Here is a 19,516-nt window from a genome sequence, read left to right as displayed (position 1 = left end):
TTTAAGAGAGCCTCTTCAAATTATGTAAGCGTCACACTTCACAAAATCTGGATCTGCCTCTTAGCAGGAGGCTGTGGAAATGGAAACTCATTTGAATGTCTTGATCATGGGAATTTCTTGGGCAAAGGGTCTGCAGGCTTCAAGAAGCTTCAGCCATTCTGTGCCAGTGAATCCAAGAGGATTCATTGGAGTCTCAGAGTCTGCCTCCTTTGGGATATTTTGTGTAGCAGAAGCAAGTTCTTCTTCCTAAGCCTTCCAACTACCTGCTAAATCATCATTTGGGCTGGGCAAGGTGGTCCCCCCAAATCCATACTGGTGAGGAATCACTTGCACCTACTCCATGGATGCTCTGGACAAGAACAACATCATTATGTTGACACCAGCACTGGAGACTGACACGTGAGAAGTTTCCAGTGGTTTCTTCATCTCCTGGGTCAATAAGGACGAGCACAGCCTTGTCTTGCCTGACTGTGCGCTTGGGATGGAACCTGTCACATTCCTTTCTGTCAAGTTGCAGAGAAAATTAACCGGAGACAATCAGCCGAGGGAACTTGATGTCTCCAGCTAACCAATACTACCTTTGTGAAGACACTTTCAAGGATTCTCCTAAGGGTGATTTTTTTTTTTTTTCCTCTCCTTTTAAAATGTGAAGCTATCTGGCACAGTTTCAACTCTCTCCAGCTGGGTTCTCAGCACACACCTGGTTTCCCTCATCAAGTCTTCTCCAGAGTACTTGCCATTTAGACTTTTTTCAATGCTGTCTACAGGTTGCCATTGCAGAGCCCAGCTGTCATGGCTAGGTTTGCCAAGGGAGATTTTCTGCAGAGGGCCCAAGATCAAAGCCACATCTTGCCTTGAAAGTTTGGAGCCTGAAGGAGGAGAGGAATCTCATGGTGTCATGTTGGGTTGCACAGGTCTGAAGCTGCTTCCCAAGTGAGAATGGGCACATCTGTCCCTCTGTGCTCAACCCCAGGTCAAAGGGCAGCACCTATGACTCCTGGGGGTATTTCAATTAGAGCTTATCCTGATAGCAGATTTTCAAATGCTGAACAGCCTACATGACATATTTGATTCACACACACACAGGTGTCTGAAAGATTATCACATCCAGATAACAATTAAGGAAACTTACAGTCAAAGATCACACAATGACTAAAAGGCAGAGTCTACATGCAGACCTAGGTCCTACAAAATGACAATTCTAGGGGCCACAAAGAGAGGAATTTAAAAAACAAAAACATGAGGAGTCTCTGTGCTTTTGTAGGATCTCACCAGGTGCTCTCATCCAGGTGTTCTCCGTACCTCAGTTACTTTCAATTTGGGGTCATTCATTTAAGGCACCAAAGCCTTGGCTAACAGTAAAATGTGCAAGGAACTTGTAAAGGTTCAAGGTGTTAAAGTGATTTCCCATATATATTATGCCAGCACTATCTCTCAACAATACTCTCAGATTAAATACTCAAATTACAGGTAAAGAAAATGAAGCCTCTGACAAGATCCAGCCCCTTCTTCAAGATGACACAGTAAATTGCTGTGGGAACTCCAGTCTGGCCTCCTGACTGCACTCACTGGCCTCCTAACCACAGCCCAGCAGTGTAACACGGAGCACTATTCCTTCTTCCTGTTGGCACCAGAGTTCACAGCTGTCTCTTCCTGCATGTGCTGAAGCCAACAGAGAAACAGAAAATGATGCAATGAAGTGTGGCTTAAAATGAAGTCAGCTCATCACCTTTCCTCCACCCAGCCCCAAAGGCCAGTGGGAGAGAGCCATGTGGCTAACGATCTTTTCCTGACGTTTCAGTTGTTCCCTTATTCGGGGCTGGGTATTTAGACAACATACGGCTGAGACTGCCCACGCTTATGGGTGGGTGAGAGGGAGGGAGAATGTGAGTGTTGGGGAGAGAAGCAACACCATGGCTAGTGAGAGTGCTACTCTAAACAAACCACAGAGAGGAGAGATAAGCAATGAGCAGGAGACCGAGAGCTAGGCTGAGACACCCAAGTCTACCCGAACAGGAGCCAAAAGCTGAGGGCTCAACAGAAATGGAACGACGCGCTGAGAGGGCAAGAAGGAAGCACACAGTGCGGAAGGGAGGCATTGGTGAATCTAGAAGAAATGTGCCAAATACTTGGTCTGGGTTCTGGAACCCCCCTCACATTTGTTCTACATTTGATATGTGACTTGCTTTGGCCATGGGGCAGCAACAGCTATGATGCAAACCGAATGTGAAAAGTAGCTGCACATTGAGCTTTGCTCTTGGGGCATCCCTCCCACATGGAGAGGCCTGTGCTAGCCTGTTGGAGACATGGAGCTCCACTAACAACCAATACCAACCTCCAGACATATAAGCAAGGCAATCTCAGATCAGCCAGCCCTAGCAGAGCCTCCAAATAACCGTGGCTGCCTGAGTGACCCAAGGAAGATGAGCAAAACCATCCAGTTGAGCCCTGCCCAAATAGCTGCCATACAGAACTATAAACAAACAAAAATATTGGTTTTTCTAAGACTCTAAGTTTTGGAGTGTGTTACTGTGCAGCAAAGCCAATGGCCAGAGCCAAAGGTTAAGGCATTTCACGGAGTAGCATCCTGGCACCTCGTAACTGTTGTGGAGCCGGGGTATTCAGACAAGCAGGTGGGAGGGCCAGTGGCTGAAAGATAGAGAATGGCACATAGTGCTACTGCTGCTTTTATCTGTCTTTCATTTTTTTTTACTTCTTGGTCAAGTATACAAGGTAAGGAAGCCAACCTTTGGGATCATACCAGTAGACCAGAGGAGAAAGAAGACATGTTCCATCATGAAAAAGCCAACTGTTGGTTTGTGTATATACTGGCAATAAAGCACTTACAACAGTATAGTGATATATCTGGCCAGCTCTACAGCTGCACATTGCCTTCTGCTTCCTTCTGGTTCCTTCCACACCACCAACATTGATTCCTCAGCGTTACTGCCACAGACCAGAGATGCTGGAACAGGGAAAGGACTGAACCAAGGAAAAACAAGAAGCCTGTTAATCTCTGGTGATAGCCACACTGAGAATAAAACCACCACCAGTCTAGCTTATCCCTTTAAAAATGAAAAACATTCTGCACAGCAAAGGAATCCACCAACAAAATAAAAAGGTAACTCACTGAATGGGAGAAAATAATTATAAATACTATTTCATGAGGGGCTAATATCTAAACTATATAAAGAACCCATATAACTCAATAGCAAAAAAAAAAAAAATTACAATTACAAAATGGACAGAAGATCTGAATAGACATTTTTCCAAAGAAGACACACAGATGACCAACGGGTACATGAAAAGATGTTCAACATCATTGATCATTAGAGAAATGCAAATCAAAACCACCCTGTGATTTCACCTTATGCCTGTTAGAATGGCTACTATCAAAAAGACAAGAAGCAGTGACTGCTGGTGAGGATGTGAAGAAAAGGGAACCCTTGAACACTGCTGACGGGAATGTAAACCGGTGTAGCCACTATGGAAAACAGTATGCGTGTTCCTCAAAAAAATTAAAAATAAGACTAGCATTTGATCCAGGATTCCACTCCTGGATATTTATCCAAAGAAAGCAAAAACACTAACTTGAAAAGATATGCGTAGCTCTATGCTCACTGCAGCATTATTTACAATAGCCAAGACGTGGAAACAACGTTAAGTGTCTATCAGTGGGTGAATGGATAAAGAAAATGATACACACACACACACGCACGCAAAACACAATATTATTCAGCCAGAAAAAGTATAAAATCTTGCTATATGTAACAACATGGGTGGATCTCAAGAACTTTTTTACGCTGAGTGAAATAAGTCAGAGAAAGACAAATGCTGTATGATCTCTCTTATATGTGGAATTTAAAACAATAACATTAAGACCAACCTCATACATAAAAAGAATAGATCAGTGGTTGCTAGAAGAGGGAGTGGAGGGTGGGAGAAATGGTGAAGTATTTTGGTTGCTGTTGTTTTTAGTTTAAATAAATTAAGTGAATGAATGAATGAATTCTAACGTGGATCCCTGAACATTTTCAATATATTCTAAACCAGGTTATGAAAATGAATCTTCTAAAATGAGAGATAATAATGCTTAGCAAATTCACATGAAACATGAATCTTAGTAGAATCTAACCTATTTAATCTAACCAGGTAATCTGTCAACCATCAATACTTGCTCAATATCTCTTCGACTGCCAGTGGTAATAAAAAAAAGCAATACTATAACCTATGTATATTAAACACATAGGTATCCAAAAAATACTTTCCAATAGTTATTATACAAATCAGAGATTGAGCAAGAAAATCACCCACTAATTCATCTGCAGATTGTCATTATATGAAATGACATTCTCTCATAGTGGGTGTGCCCGTCTTTTAACTGTTTTGCTCAAGCTGGTGCTAAAATGTGTTTGCAGGTCTCTGTATGTACCAACTAATATTACAGAGACGTGGCCAGGAAGTGTGCTGAGTGAGAAGAGCAATTGAGTTTTGGATTAACATTTGCTGTACAGTCTTTGTGGCTTCATCTGTGGGCTGTTAGGGAAGCCCTTCTCACTGCACCATTTCTTATATTGCTTTCTTGACAATATCCCAGGGCAGAGGCAGCTGGTTTTATAGCCACGCAAAAATCTGCTTTGCATATGTCATCATTGTACTTTGATTCCAACACACACAAAAAATTTTCATACAATCCTCTTTGTCAGTTACTCTAACAGGCAGGTGAAAGCTGTAAAATCACACGTACAAAAAAAAAAAAAAAATGCAAGAGGCTCTTAGAAGATTAGCTGTGTGGCCACGGTAAACATAATTAAACTGACACATGAACCCCAACTCCAACAACTCCAACAGCCTCCAGTAAAGTGGGACACAGAACATGAGCATGGGCTCCATAGGAGGAAACGTATCATTCAAACTGTAGTCTAATTATCCTTTTATTCTTAGTTGATTTCAGAATATCAAGCAGGTGATCATCTCAAATGGCCAAGGAAGCCATAAGACACACTATAACTATTTGAAAAATTATTTTCAATAATTTTTATTCAATTTTTTGCTAATATTGGCAACAACCAGGAAATTTGGTTGACCAAAGGATAGGAGAGGAAAAAATAATCCATGAATATTTCATTATGATAAAGACTGATATTTACTTATAAGCCTTCTCATTCTTCTAAGAAAATACCAATTAATAATGGCCACAAACAGCATATTTTACTGAATAAATACAATATTAACTTATAACAACATATAAGCAGTGATTAATAATTTTGCAAATCATTCTTACAGCTGACATAAACATATATGCTAATCTCAACATATACGTCTAGCTTTATTTCATACTTTGTGGGAAAATGCCCCATCCTGTATCTATTTCTAACTTACCATGTGAACACAAACATGTGATTAAACCACCTCAGGTCTCAAACACTCCATCAATAAAACAAGGTGATTGGATTTCAAGTCTGAGGCAACATAGTCAAGTGGAAAGAACTCTGGATCTGGCCTCAGCTGAGACTGAATCCAGGGCCTGGTACCTTGTTAAACATCTGGCTGTGGGCCTATGCTTCAATTCTTTGCTAATCTAGGTAAATGGAGAAACCACACCCTTCTCAAAGGGTTTGCAGGAATGAAAACAAAATACCCTTTAAGTTACCAAGCACAGTGCCTCATCCATAGGAGTGCTCAATAAAGAACAGCTGATCATAACAATTCCTTCATCCCACAATCATTTATTAAACTTCAACTTTGTGCCAGACATTATTCTAGGTGTGAAGGCAACAAGTAGTAACAAAACTGACGAAACACCCTGCTTAAGCACCCTGGCACTGTGTGGGCATAGAGGTCTACAGCGCTAACTGGGAGGAGCTGTGCGCCTCACACTGCATAACCTTTGATTGATTTCTCAGCCTCATTACAGAATCCAGAGCAATGGACCCCTCTGAAGTATCATCCCAGGCTGCTAGATCCTCAACACACTGGAATGGCTCTCCTTGGCCCTTCTCATCATCCCAGTACTGTGAACACCACGGGGGTCAGAGCTGGACCTGAGCCCCTTTCCCCTCTCTCTGGTCAGCAGTGTTCCGCAAACCTGCCCCAGAGCCTTCCAGAAACCTCCTTGAAGGCTGAAGTTGCTTGGCCGCACTACCCTCTGCTTCCCACCAGAGGTCGCCCTCCCACACAAGCCCAAGCAAACAGAAGCCGGCTTTGCCTTCTCGGCAGCAGTGACATTATTTTCTTTCTCTATTTTTATCTATTAAAAAGATTTCTTCACAGCCATAACTTAGATCTCTACACTAAAATGGAGCAACAGGAAGATATAATGGTGCATTTCATTTATGAATGACCTATAATAAATTACTCTGAAGTGTCCCGAGTGCCAGGAGACAGAACGCTTTGTCTGCCCACGGATGTATTTCACCTACTTTAATTTAGCTGACACATAAAACTCATTTGACATTTCACAGGTATTTGTGTGGGGGGGATGGCCTGCGGGAGGGGACCACTGAGGGTCCAGGCAGGGAGTGGGGGCAGGGGCAGAGCCAAGGATATTTGGTTCTTGTTGAGGGTTAAGGTGTGGAGCCTGGGTAACCCTGGCAACACGAGGTCATCGCCGAGCAGATTGTTGTCCAAGATGAGTTCCTCCAGGCTCCCGAACGCGCTCAGTCCTTCCAGTGACCTGCAACGACAAAGCCAACAGGAAAAATGATCCTGCACTAAATCAGGGAGGCCATTATGAGCCGAAATAAATATTTTAACCTTCCCTTTCAGGACTGGGAATAGTTTGGGCTTGGTGCCTGTCAGCAAAGTGAATGACAAGAATTAGTAGAGGGAGCCGGGGCGGGGGCGGCGGGGGAGAAGGGGCCGCTGGCACTCACCGCATCCTTCACGCATTGCCAACATGAAGGATGAGGGTCACTTAGTGAGTAGCCAGGATCCAAAACAAAGGGCTTCAGATACGGCCTGCAGGATAAATTTGTCACTGTCTTGTGCCTTCAGGCACCCAGCCTCGGCTGACCCTAACCTCCATTCCCAAGATAAATAACTCTGTCACAGTTCACCTTCATTCCCTGGACACAAATTTAAGTTGTCATCCATCATTTCTGCCCAGAAATATCATACCCTCTTACAATAATAAATATAACTTCAAGTATCATTTCTTAGCGGTTCTCCTCTGCGCAGTCCTAGGAAACGGCAGGGAAGGCTTCCTTTCTCTGCATTCACTGCCTTTGACTTTCCCCCACCTCTGCTTTTTTTTTTTTTTCCTTTACTAATCACTTAATTTGCTTCTGCCCAGTGTCCCAGTGGCTACCTCAAAAGGCAAGACATTGGAGGAAACACACAATCACTCCAGTCTGAGGGGCCGTTTCTTTTTCTTTCATGATTTCTTTTTGTTAGGCAAGGGTAGGTTAAGAAAGGGGTTGAGGGAATTTCTGCCTCAAGGCTCCCTGCTTGAAGTTTATTGTTTTAATTTATGGATAGTGGATTTCTCACTTTAGTTCTTGGGGGAAAAAAAAAAAAGGCATTGAATGCAACAATAGAGATGTGGAGGCAGTAAAGAAAACAGACATCTGAAAGAATAAAGTACCCAGCTCAGGGCTAAAAAAGTATCAGAAAGGGGAAAACAACCCCGGTAATAGGCATAGCTGAAAGTTAGCTGTAAGGTTAGGGGTGCGTGAGGTGCCGGCAGCAAGGGGCAGTTGTGTGCATGTGTCTGTCCAGTATACACAGACGGTAATTACAGAAAGCCACCCAGTGGAGGGACTCACAGGGCTGGGCCACATGCTCCCGGCTCGTTCACCTGCCAGACCCAAGAGCTGTGCTGAGCTTGCAGAGGCTGACAGCTGAGCTACGACGCTGGCCAGAGGGCTGGCTTGCACGGCCTCTCTGGCTATTCTATAAAATGTAACCAATCGGGGAGACGTTGTCTACACTATTTATGCATTTACTGATAGCACTTCCATTACAGACCCCTCTGCTTGCCTATGCTATGCCTAGACCTGTGGTTTGAGTGTGAACTTGAGTACCAGACCTTTTTCGTGACATCCGTCCAAAAGGACTCCAAAATTAAGAGGTGATACTTGGGAGGTGAGAGAAGCAGTTCAACCCCCAGACTTCACTGGGCCCAGAACGCCACCAGCAGCCCCATTCCTGCCCCAAACCTCCAGGTGGCCCTAGTCAGGGCCTAGCACCCAGACCACACTGAATCCCTGTAACTGACACTATATACTCCACAGCAGGAGTGGGGGTGGGGGTGTACTGCGTACATCTGGGGTCACGGGTCAACAGAATCATCACGTTCCATTTCCTCCACCTCTTCTCTCTTCTTCCTCATGCTTCAGGAAGGCAACACACAATTTATACACATGCAGTCAGGAAGCCCTGGTATTTTACCTCTGTCCCGTCATTTACTTGCAGCCTGAATCTGGGAGTCTCAGTAAGTCCTGTGAGCTCCCTTCATCTATGTTGCCTGAAGCTAGTTGAATCTTATGAAGAATAAGTGAGAGAGGAGTAACAACTTACTAGCAAATACTGGTTTCATTCTTTTCCTTCCTCCTTTCATTTGCTGATTTTTCTGGAAGCCCTGACCTTTGGTCAGGGATCCTGATGCAGGGGATGTGCAGAGAAACAGATGTGCAAAGGTGTATAGTAAGGGTGGCTTCTCATGGAAATGCCAACCTTTCCTGAAGTCCCTTCCTCCTTGGGGGTTAATGAGTGCTGATGCCAAAGTGCCTTTCAGAACTAGCCCCTGTTTATCTCTAGGGGAGTCGAGGCCACCTCCACATCAGGGCACCTAACAGACGGGTAATAAGCCCTTGTGCTCAAACATCAGCTGGGCTCTGGTCAAAGGCACATCCAAATACACACCATCCTGGAGTAATGCAAACATAATGCTCTTATCAGGAGAATCAGCGAATGGCTGGCAACTGGCAAGCCGAAGAAAGCTCCTTTCCAAGAGTGCTTCAGGGGAGGCATAAAACAAGATGACACAGCATGGGGAGGACAAAGCCTGGAACACTTGGAGTGCCACAGAGACGCCTTTCCCTCCAGGGCTGGGCTCTGGGGCAGAACTCACAACAGAAGCCTTCAGAGAGCAGTGCAGAAGCTCGGGCTCGAATCCCCTGTCACTTGCCTGGTTCGAGATCCTATTTTGCCATGTGTTTAGCTGCTCATTTAAAAGGGAACCTTGTTACATGGCGGGGTGGGGAGGAGGGGCAGGGGGTGCATATTAATAAATCCCTATCTTCATGTCAACAGTGTGATGTGCACTTGGTGATTTAATCAGCTAAATTCAGAGCTGAGGGACTGGGGACAGGAGGCAAAGAGCATAATAAAGGGTAAAACTGGAGAGGACAGGATTTCTGGAGCTTGGCTGGCATGTGGAAGGCAATAAACAGCTGCTTAGAGGATGCCTTTTACACTTTAGAAACTTTTTACTTTTGTGTTGATGTTGTTGACGTTTTCCTGGAAGAAGGGGGAAGAAGTTAAGTGGGTCAATCTTTTAGCTCATACCCCTCTATACAAGATGCCTGCAAAGAGATGCATGCTATCAAATAAAATGACAAGGCAAAAAAGGCTCTAAGGGTCCACACAGATCTATGCTGTTCAAGGGACAGCTATGGTACAAGGAAAAGATGACAGGACCGAAAGATCTCGTTATAATCTCGTATGTGGACAGCAAGACACACCCCAGACCCAAGAGCCCTGGAAGAGGACGTGACTGTCACTCCAGAGTCACTCACCAGCTCGGTTGGCTGTAGCTACAAATGCCTGAGGGGTGGGCCAGGAAGGCTAAGCAGACCTGAGTGCCATGGTCAGGGGCTGGACGGGGAGAGTAAGGCAAGGCCAGCTGGACAAAGGTCTTCCCAGCCCAGTGGAGAGATGTCAAGGGCAGGCACGGAGACCCAGTGTGTGGTCTGATCGGTAGCAGGTGGTTTGCTCTGGACACCTAACCAGCACCTCTGAAGCACACTGCAGGCTGCCTGCCTTCACTCCACCAGCAGGAAGGCTGCCCATGATGTCACCCACAGGTACCATCTTGGTTACCTTATTCGCAGGGCTCCGGTTGGGCTCCCCCAGGAGCCGCTGTGGCTGCCGGGAGAGTCCCTGTGCCTTTTCCAAAGTCACATCAAAATGACAAAACATCAGAACGCATTCAGCTCCAGCAGATTCAAACAGAGAGAACTTTTAAGATTCCACTGTAATTAACCCTATCCTCGTTAAGATAATTATGATCAAGCTTCCTGTCAGAGTTAATATCCCAGCATCACTGCCCGTGGCTCCCACTCTGCCTTCATTAGCTTATAAAAACAGTGGCTCTAAACAGGCTCCTCACCCTCTGCAAGCCAGGCCAGTGGTCGTGAGCCTCCAGGATGGAGGGGCCTCAGGCAGGGCAGCTGGGCCCATGGAGGTGCTGCTCCCAGACCCGCAACCTTTTCTGCTCCTGAGTGGGCACACGCTCAGTGGTCTCCATCCTTTCCCAAAAGTTAGCTGCTCGTCAGAATGGGGAAGGAGAAGGGCTCTGGGCCAGAGCAGGCCTGGGAGGTCTGGGGCAGAAGACCTCACAGCAGGTCCCAGGGAAACGCCTGCACAGTGACTTAGAACACTGGTCACAACCAAACCACAAGGACAGGACAGATAGCACATAGTTACCTGTGGGGGATAAAGGAAGAAACACGAGAACGGGAAGCCTGTGATAAGACTGCTCACGTCTGACCCATGCGAGGAATCCTTTATTTCTGCCATAAAGTTCCTTTTATATCCTATTCAAATGCAGCTCCCCCTCCCCCAGCCAGGAAACCCACCAAGGGACACATCCAGAGTTCCCAGTTCCAGAGCTGCCCAGCTCATCTTGGGGTGCAGGCTGTGGTAAGAATTAGCTCCCCTTGTCCTCAACCCCCAGCCCATAGCGGGGATGATACTTCTGCCTGACATGAGGTGGGCAGGGAATGGGAGGACAGGTAACCATGGAACCCGAGAAAGGTAAGTGTCTCTGTGGAACCAGAGTTACCTCAAATCCAGAACCAGAGGGTGGGATGTTCTCAAACCAATTAAGAAAATAAGATTTCCACTAAGATATTTACGTCTCCCCCTAGGATACTTACCTAAATATCCACATACATACTTTTTATTCAGAAAATGGGGAGGCCTTGGACCTAGAGGACCTAACCCATATGTCTGATGTCTCCCACACTGGCTAGGCCTACAGAGCTTCCCAGGTCAGCCACTGCCTGCTCTACAATGGTCTTTTCATGTGACTACTGTCTACCCACCTCCCAACCAAAAGGATCTCAGTGCAATCTCCCTAACAACCTGGAAAGTTTCAACATGTACTAAGGGCTCAGTGCCTCTTTGCCAACTGACTCCTGCTCAGCCAGGAGCCTGTGAAGTGCTGAGAAAAAAAAAAAAAAGCTGTCAATAGTATTCCAAGGGCAGGACAAAGAGTAAGCTGAGGGTGACCAGTCAGGGTCTAGGAGGGCAGTCTCTCAATTTATATTTTTTCAGGGGCCAGAGGGCCTCCCTCTCTTTACCCCATGGCCAAGCGTCTGAGAATAGGCAGAAGTGGTATTCAGAAAGTCTGCACCTGTACAACAGGGCTGGTTATTAAACTACTTCAGTATTTTCTTATCAGTTGGCACAAAACTGCAGCTCTGAATATCCAGGGTGCCCCACCCTCTTACCCTGGCTGCTCCCCTAGACCTCCCAGACCTTTCCACAATTCAGCAACTAAGTGGTTAATGACCTTCTCACCCTCACTGCACAGGGCTTTTTAGGACCCTGCTTTAGCCAAGATCATTCTGATTGGTCAGTGCAACTGTTAAATAATTTAAACACCCTTGAAAGCAGAAATAGGAACTTGTACTCTCTACTCCACCCCACTATGCCAAGTGCAGTGTCTAGCACACAGCAGGTCCCTGGGAACACCTGCATGCTGACGAGAATAGATCCACCCAGTCCATCCTCAAGGAGACCAGCCCTGGGCGTCCACCAGAAGGGCTGAGGCTGAGGCCGAGACTCCAGTACTTTGGCCACCTCATGCGAAGAGTTGACTCATTGGAAAAGACTGATGCTGGGAGGGATTGGGGGCAGGAGGAGAAGGGGACGACAGAGGATGAGATGGCTGGATGGCATCACCGACTCGATGGACGTGAGTCTGAGTGAACTCCAGGAGTTGGTGATGGACAGGGAGGCCTGGCGGGCTACAGTTCATGGGGTCGCAAAGAGTCGGACACGACTAAGCGACTGAACTGAACCGAACTGACAAGAATAGTGGCCACATTAAAGCTACAAGGACAGGACAGACAGCACATATTTACATGTGGGGAATGGGGAACCTGTGATAAGACCGCTTATGTCCCAGAAAATGGCCCAGTCATCTAGCCCATGAGTGGAATCCTTTGTGTCTGCCATAAAATTCTTTTTATATCCTATTTAAGTGGATATAACTAGAGAGAGTATATAATCTATAGTATATTACTATACATAGTATTATACATACAGTTATAACTATATATTTTCTACATATTTTTCTGTTTCAGGTCACAAAACTGAGGATATATGTACAAATAATAATAGAAATCAACCCTCTATATTGTAAGTATATAAATAAAGGGTGAAAGTGTTTTTAAAACTAGAATGTGGAAAAGGTTCTAGGCTATCTAAGATTGTGCAGACTGCCACCATGTTACGGTATATCACATGGGATTTGTCCAAGTCACTTCCAAAGCCCTACTGAGCTCCTGTCAGGATGGAGTGTCCCTGAGCTTCAGAGAATAAAATTCAACAATAGTAAAAGAGATCTGAATCCAAGACCAGTCAAAAATCGAAGGTAGTTAGCTATGAATTTGTTACCTCTAAGTGGGATCAAGTCTAAAGCCATCAGGTACCATACTTAATAACACTAAAAAACTGTTAAATATGATCCCTCAAGAATTACAGAGAATGAGAAAGGAGCTAGGTGCCCAGAAATAGGTGGCTGTGTTTCCAATTATTTGAAAAGAGATGAAACATTCCTTGAACTTTGGGTTAATAAATTCATAAACTTACTTGCATCAGACTATGGCTCTGAGAGTCAGTATTTGCTTGTCCGATGTTGTATGGTGATATAAGTCATGTGTGTGACCATGTTACCCTTTTCACATTTGTTGTCAGGAAGCTCAGAGCTAAACCGTGACCCAGCTGCAAAAAGGCAGCACCCCATCATCTCTACATCTACTTTCAAACTTCAATGTCAAGATTTATAAAATTATTATAGTCTATTAGTGTTTTTCATTTTATTAATTCTAGTAGGCTAGCTCAGTCCTTCATATAATGAGGTAAGATGTCAAATTAATGTAAGTTCACTTCACAAACAGGCAGTTTCTGTGCATTAAGGACAAGTTCTGTGAGACAAGCAATGAATGTGGATGGGTGACTAAGAATAAAGATGTATATCATATCTCCTTTTCAAAATGTCTTTGAAAAGAATTCTGATAATTCTAACGATATCCTTGTGGCAGAAAAGAAAAAGCGGACTAGAAAGTGACCACTGTAGGTAGAATCTAATTGGTTCAAGAATATACCTGAAGAATTCTAATTAATGGCTCAACTTGCTCTGGGAGAAGGTTCTGGAAACTTTGTCCTGGTGTTTTGCTAATGACTTGGTTACAGACTTGCTTATCATATCTATGGAGGCCATCACCCTCCAAGTGTTAGTTGTTCAGCTGTGTCCGACTCTTCGTGATCCCATGGACTACAGTCCGCCAGAAGCCTCTGTCCATGGGATTTCCTAAGCAAGGATACTGGAGTGGGTTGCCATTTCTCCTCCAGGGGATCTTCCCAACCCAGGGATTGAACACTGGTCTCCCGCATTGCAGGCCAACTCTTCACCACCTGAGTCAGCAAGCTCCCATCACCCTAGAAATATATTTAAAAGGATTCAGTAGGATTCAAAATGATCCTGCTGGAATCAGCTCGCTGTTTCAGCCCACAGGATGACATTTTTCAATGTCTATCATAAAAATCTAAATATAAAGTTCAACTATCCCAAAATACACATTTAAATAAAAAATTAAAAGGCAAGTGAAAACTGGGGAAAACATTTACAATCTCTCTGATAGTCAGTCTAAGGCTTAATATTCTTAATAGAGTGTTTGAAAATCATTAAGGAAAAGCTGAAAGCCCTAAGAGGAAAATGATCAAAAGATGGCGAAAGAAAATACACAAAGAATGCAAATGGTCAATAATGAAAATGTGGGGTAAAATTTCAGCTTCATTGGGAATCCAAAATATTCAAATTAAATAAGATATTTTCACCTAACTAGCAAATTCACTGTTTTCTTAACTCTTAACATAGTCTTGTCAAAAGTTCAAAGTAACAGACTAACACAGCACTAATGGGAGAATGAAATTGTTTTAACCTTTCTGGATGTCAGTTTATACTAAAGCCTTAAAAACTGTCACCTTTTCATCCAGAAATTCCAAGAATTCATTCAGCAAATATCAAAGAAGTGTATATGGTTTAAGTATGTTCATTACAGCATTATTTATAATAACATTGTAAACAAGCCTAAATGCCCAATGGTAAAGGAATTATTACATAAAACTCTCTCTCTCTCTCTCTCTCTATATATATATGTGTGTGTGTGTGTGTGTGTGTGTGTGTGTGATAAATAGCATGCAGCAAATGATATCGTAATTTAAAATATTATAGGCAGAAATCTATTGATCCAGTAAAAGTATTAATTTAAGAACCTAAATTAAGTTATAATACATGTAATACACACACAAAGATCTCATGCATGGAATTAAGTCATCCATGCACTCCCTTCCATTTCCAATACAGATTTTCATCCGTACCACGTCTTCCATGTTGATGGTTAAGAGTCATTAGTATGTTGGTCATTTCCAGTTTATAAACTCCTGTTACTATACCATCTTGTGCTTTGTAACTTTATGACAATTCTTTATACACAAATACACTTTGATGTATACATATATATCCACATATCTAGTCATGGGTGGATGGTTGGATAGATCCCAGACATACACCACTAACCCTTTCCCTCTCATACTTTTCACTGGTTATTACATTTTCTATCATGATTACTTTATAATCAGGACAAACTCCAGTAAATTGCTGTCGCTGCTGTCGTTTGGTTGCTGAGTTGTCTCCAACTCTGCTCTTTGGGGTTTCCCTGGTGGCGCTAGTTGTAAATTGGAGCTAGTCTTCCAATGAAGGAGATGTAAGAGATGCAGGTTCGACCCCTGGGTTGGGAAGATTCCCTGGAGGAAGGCATGCAACCCACTCCAGTATTCTTGCCTGGAGCATCCCATGGACAGAGGAGCCTGGTGAGCTACAGTTCATAGGGTCACATAGAGTTGGACACGACTGAAGTGACTTTGCAGGCACACATGCCCTTTGCTCTTTACTGTAGCCTGCCAGGCTCCTGTCTATGGAATTTCTGTTACCTTTAAATAAAACAAGACAAGTCCCCAAACAGAAGTTTGAGAAGCCTTGGATAAAGAGGAGTGTGTATGAAGAAGGCTTAGTAAGTATGAATCTCCAAAGTGGGGCTGCCACCACAGAAGCTAATTTGATCCTAGTCCACACTCCTGGCCCCAAAGTAACTACTGGGAGCTATGTTTCAATTCTTGGTGCCAGACTCTAAGAAGCATCAGCATTCAGAAACTTCACAACCGGAACCATCAAGCAGTTTGGAAGGGCGTAAGGAACAGTGACTGAGACAGTCAAGATTATCTAACCAGAAGTAGAGAAGGCTTAGTTGCTTCAAAGTACTGAGTCTATGACATGCCAAAAAGCAGAATAAAAAAACAAATTTATAGATTTGAGAAAATGATGTAACTTGGGAGAAGTCTTGAATCTTTTTTTTTTTTTTAACTTTTGAAAAATAGAGAGCTGTTTGCCAAAGGATTGAGCTGCCTTACAAGTCACTATATGCATCTGATCAGAAACTGGGAATCATAAAGGATGTTTACAGGGAATTTCGGCAGAGAAAATATGAGACTCAGTGACCTCCAAGATTCTACTCCGATTCTGTGCTTCTCTGACTAGACTCCTTTTGCTACAACCACAGTTTTCAAGGACTGCCAAGAGTTGCTTCTTCATTGCCAGAAGGGTCTCACATGACCCAGCCCGGTGGAAAGAGGGCAGCAGAATTCTAGCTGTCATTCCCCATCGCATTCAATGCTGTGCCTTATTCTGCTCTTCTGGGTGGGATTGTGAAAGGTCTCTTTAATGCTTCCCTAACTATGGGGACATCCTCATAATTAAAAAGGCACATGTCAGCAAACTTACAGCCTCTCACAGGCAATAACCTAGATGTCAGAGCCATACTGTCATCCACATGCAACACACCCATCATAGTCTTCTTTACAGTCTCACAGACTTTGAGTCCTAGGGGAATTTTAGGGTGTTTCATTCTCCACTTTGAAGAAAGCAACTAGTGCTCAGAATGGTAAAGCAGCCTAACTGAAACCATAAATAGTAACCAAGACATGTGTAGAACTTTTGGACATACAGTGCAGTATTCCCTCAACTATACCGTGATAAACTACCTCTAAATAATCTCTAGTGGAGGTCTAGAAACAGAAATTCACCACTGTCACACCCTTTATCCATCCAATTCATTCATTGTATGTCCTCAAGTATAACTAACGATCAACCTAGATGATCTTCAAATTCTTTTTCCTTTCTATCTATATTCTTTCCTAGCTCTCCAAGAACAATTCCCTGAAGAAACTAGTTTTTATACTGTTTTTTTTTTTTAATGTGACTCTCATGAAGTTAAGAATGTTTTAGGTAGAGCTGGGCTGAAATTTACCAGATAATATAGCTTATAGTTCTGCATATAGTTTATCGTTCATCCATTCATTCATTTTAAGAATGTTTTGATGCCAACTTGGTGCCTAGCACTCTGCTAAACTCTCAGACTATAAATATAGCTGAGGCATGGTCCCCAACTGTTTAGCAGTAGATACAGACAGGGAAGCAGCTACCATATGAGGCAGCATGGTGGGTTAAATTGGAGGATGAGTCCTACTCTGAGGAAAGACAGAGCTAGGTCTGGGAAGACTTCAAAGACAGGTTTTCAGCTAAGTCTCACACCAAATGAATTCTCATCTTTTGAGCATATACTTGCACTCTATGCCAAATTTGGTGGTGAAAGAACACAAGAAGAGGAGATAGCTTGATTCTGGCACTCAAGTAATTGACATTCCATAAAGCTTATTTAGCACCAGAAGGCATGTCTGTGACATCCATCTCCAGGATGTCAGGCTCTCAGTGAGCACCTCCATCTGGGGATGTGAAAGATGCACAAGTCATGGCACCAGTGTGTTTATCATCTATGGGAAGAGAGAAAAGAAGTTGAACTTGAAAGGAGAAATCATACAGGACAGCATATATTAAGCAGCGTGGGCAAGATGGACTCTAGATGTTGAAAGAAAAGTAATTCAGGCATCAGTGGTCACCTTTTTTGACCCACCTGACTATGTTTCTGCTGAAGTCATTATAGCAAGTGAATCCAGAGGTGAGGAACATGTACCCTCCCTATGAACATGCAAGATGCCCCCAATGTCTTGTTCCCATCACTCTCTCCATCTGGCTGTCCTCCTCTCCTCTCAGCCCATCTTTCCTACATTTCTCCCACCCTGGAGACAGGGCTTGGTTCTGGGCTTTGACTATGTCTCCAAAATTATTTTGATTCACGGCTTGAGATTTTGCAAAACCACACATGCACGCATGGAGCCTGTGGCCTCAGGTTCTTGTTTGTTTTTAAGAGTCTAAAGAGTGAGTTTGTTTGGCGGGTTCTATAAATGGAGGTTTTCTTTACTGGGGAGATGTAAGGGCGCGGACATGGTGTGCTGCAGCCGCGGTATGTGTGCACGTCGCCATGGGGCGGAATCCAGCGCCCGGCGGGGAGGCTCCCACAGCCATTGGGCAAACATATGTTAGGCCAAGAACACAGCTCTTCAACCTCATGAACTGTTTGCTTGAAAGATAACAGTGTCTCTTCCACACAAGCCTTTCACCACCCTCCACAAAGGGAATTTTAAATTCAACAGATGGTGTCTACTCATTGCAAACCAACCAGAAAAGAAGACATTTACATGGCTGGGCCTCCAGGCCCTAGGGACCCAGAGAGGCCCTCCTCAAATGCTTGCCCAAAGACCAGCTCCCCATGGGCAGGGCCTCCTGGAATGGAATCGGGCCAGGAAAACCAGCAAAAATGTGCCAACTGCTGATTCTGTGAGGTCTCAGTTGGCTGAAAAAGGTGAAAACATGTTTTCTGTCCCGGACTACAAGATAGCTTTATATCTCCTTCAGGAAAGAAAGCCCTGGGAAATATGGTGACCTCCGAAAGTGGCTTGCCACTGGAGCCTTTTTCCATCTTCTAACAACTCTTGCTCTGTGCTTTGCAAAAGCTTTCAAAGAACCGTGCCAGGTTCGCACTCCGTTTCATAGAATGGCACATGCTGGGCCCTGAGGACCAGCACCTAACAGAAGTGACCGTGCTCGGAACCAAGAGGAGAGAGCCAGTGCTTACAGACGCACAGAGGAGCAAGGGATTTTCCCGAGACTAAACGAAAGTTCTCTCATCCTTGTCTGCCTCGCTGGTTATCTGATTGCTGCTCTTGGGGGTAGAATGTCCCAGTAGTGATTTTCCAAGGCATGTGGTGTTCTGATCTTGTCAACTCAGTGAACCAAACACAAACATCGTGAGTGGACAAAGTAAGAGCACTAAATTAGGGGACAGGAGCTCTGGTTTCAAGTCCTAGATGTGCTGTAAGATTTGGGGAAAATAATACCACTCAGGTTTAACTTTCTAATTCATCACAGGGGCAAGAAAATCCCTGACTTGTATGGTTTGCAGATATTGGAGTGGGGAAGGCAAGGGATAAGGTATATTTAACAAGCCTAGATAAATATAAGGGTTGCTGATATTTGAAAGACTGTTTTGAAAACAATAATGTGTGTATTTTCAATACAGGTTAATCAGTTACTGGAAAAAAAGGAAGTGGCCAAAACTTTGCAAGAGATACTAACACTTATTCAGAATCAAAACAGGGAGAGGATCCTGGGGGAATCTTTGTCTGAAGAATGACCAGAGACCCTGATTCTTGTCCTGCCTTGGTCACTACCTTTCTGCAATGCTTCAGTCACATCCTTGCCCCTTACTTTTTTGTAAACTGTGGGGGTTAGATTCAATTATTTCAGACATCTCTTCCCTTTGTAACATTCTCTGCTCTGAAGTGTGTTGCAGGAGAAAAACACCCAAACAAAACCAAAGTTTTACCATATCTTTAATTATACTACCATTCATTAAAAAGTTCAGCATCAATGTGGCAGGTCATTCTCAACCTTCCCGTGGCCCCAAAATGGGGTTGAAAGGCAGGGGTGCAGGGAGAGTTTCAAGTCTCAGGTATGAAGTCTGATTAACAAGGACCATCTGAGAGGGAAAAGTTGGGGGAGAAAAATACACCCCCCCTCCGCCCCTGTGTTTTCCATCTTTCATGG

The 19,516-nt window shown here is 44.0% G+C and overlaps 1 protein-coding gene across 2 annotated transcripts in view; it reads right to left on the bottom strand.

Moving 5' to 3' along the window:
* The window catches only part of LRMDA (leucine rich melanocyte differentiation associated), a 1,159,904-nt gene that overhangs the window by 510,230 nt on the left and 630,158 nt on the right, over nt 1–19,516 (bottom strand). For both annotated transcript variants that reach the window (XM_027530746.1, XM_027530745.1), the window contains exon 3: nt 6,550–6,676. In XM_027530746.1, the coding sequence (XP_027386547.1) occupies nt 6,550–6,676 (127 nt within the window). The remainder of the gene's footprint in view (nt 1–6,549; nt 6,677–19,516) is intronic.

The sequence above is a fragment of the Bos indicus x Bos taurus genome, chromosome 28 (genome assembly GCF_003369695.1).
Source record: "Bos indicus x Bos taurus breed Angus x Brahman F1 hybrid chromosome 28, Bos_hybrid_MaternalHap_v2.0, whole genome shotgun sequence".
NCBI lineage: Eukaryota > Metazoa > Chordata > Mammalia > Artiodactyla > Bovidae > Bos > Bos indicus x Bos taurus.
The sequence above is the reverse complement of the archived record's forward strand: the minus strand, read 5'-3'. Positions and strand labels throughout refer to the sequence as shown.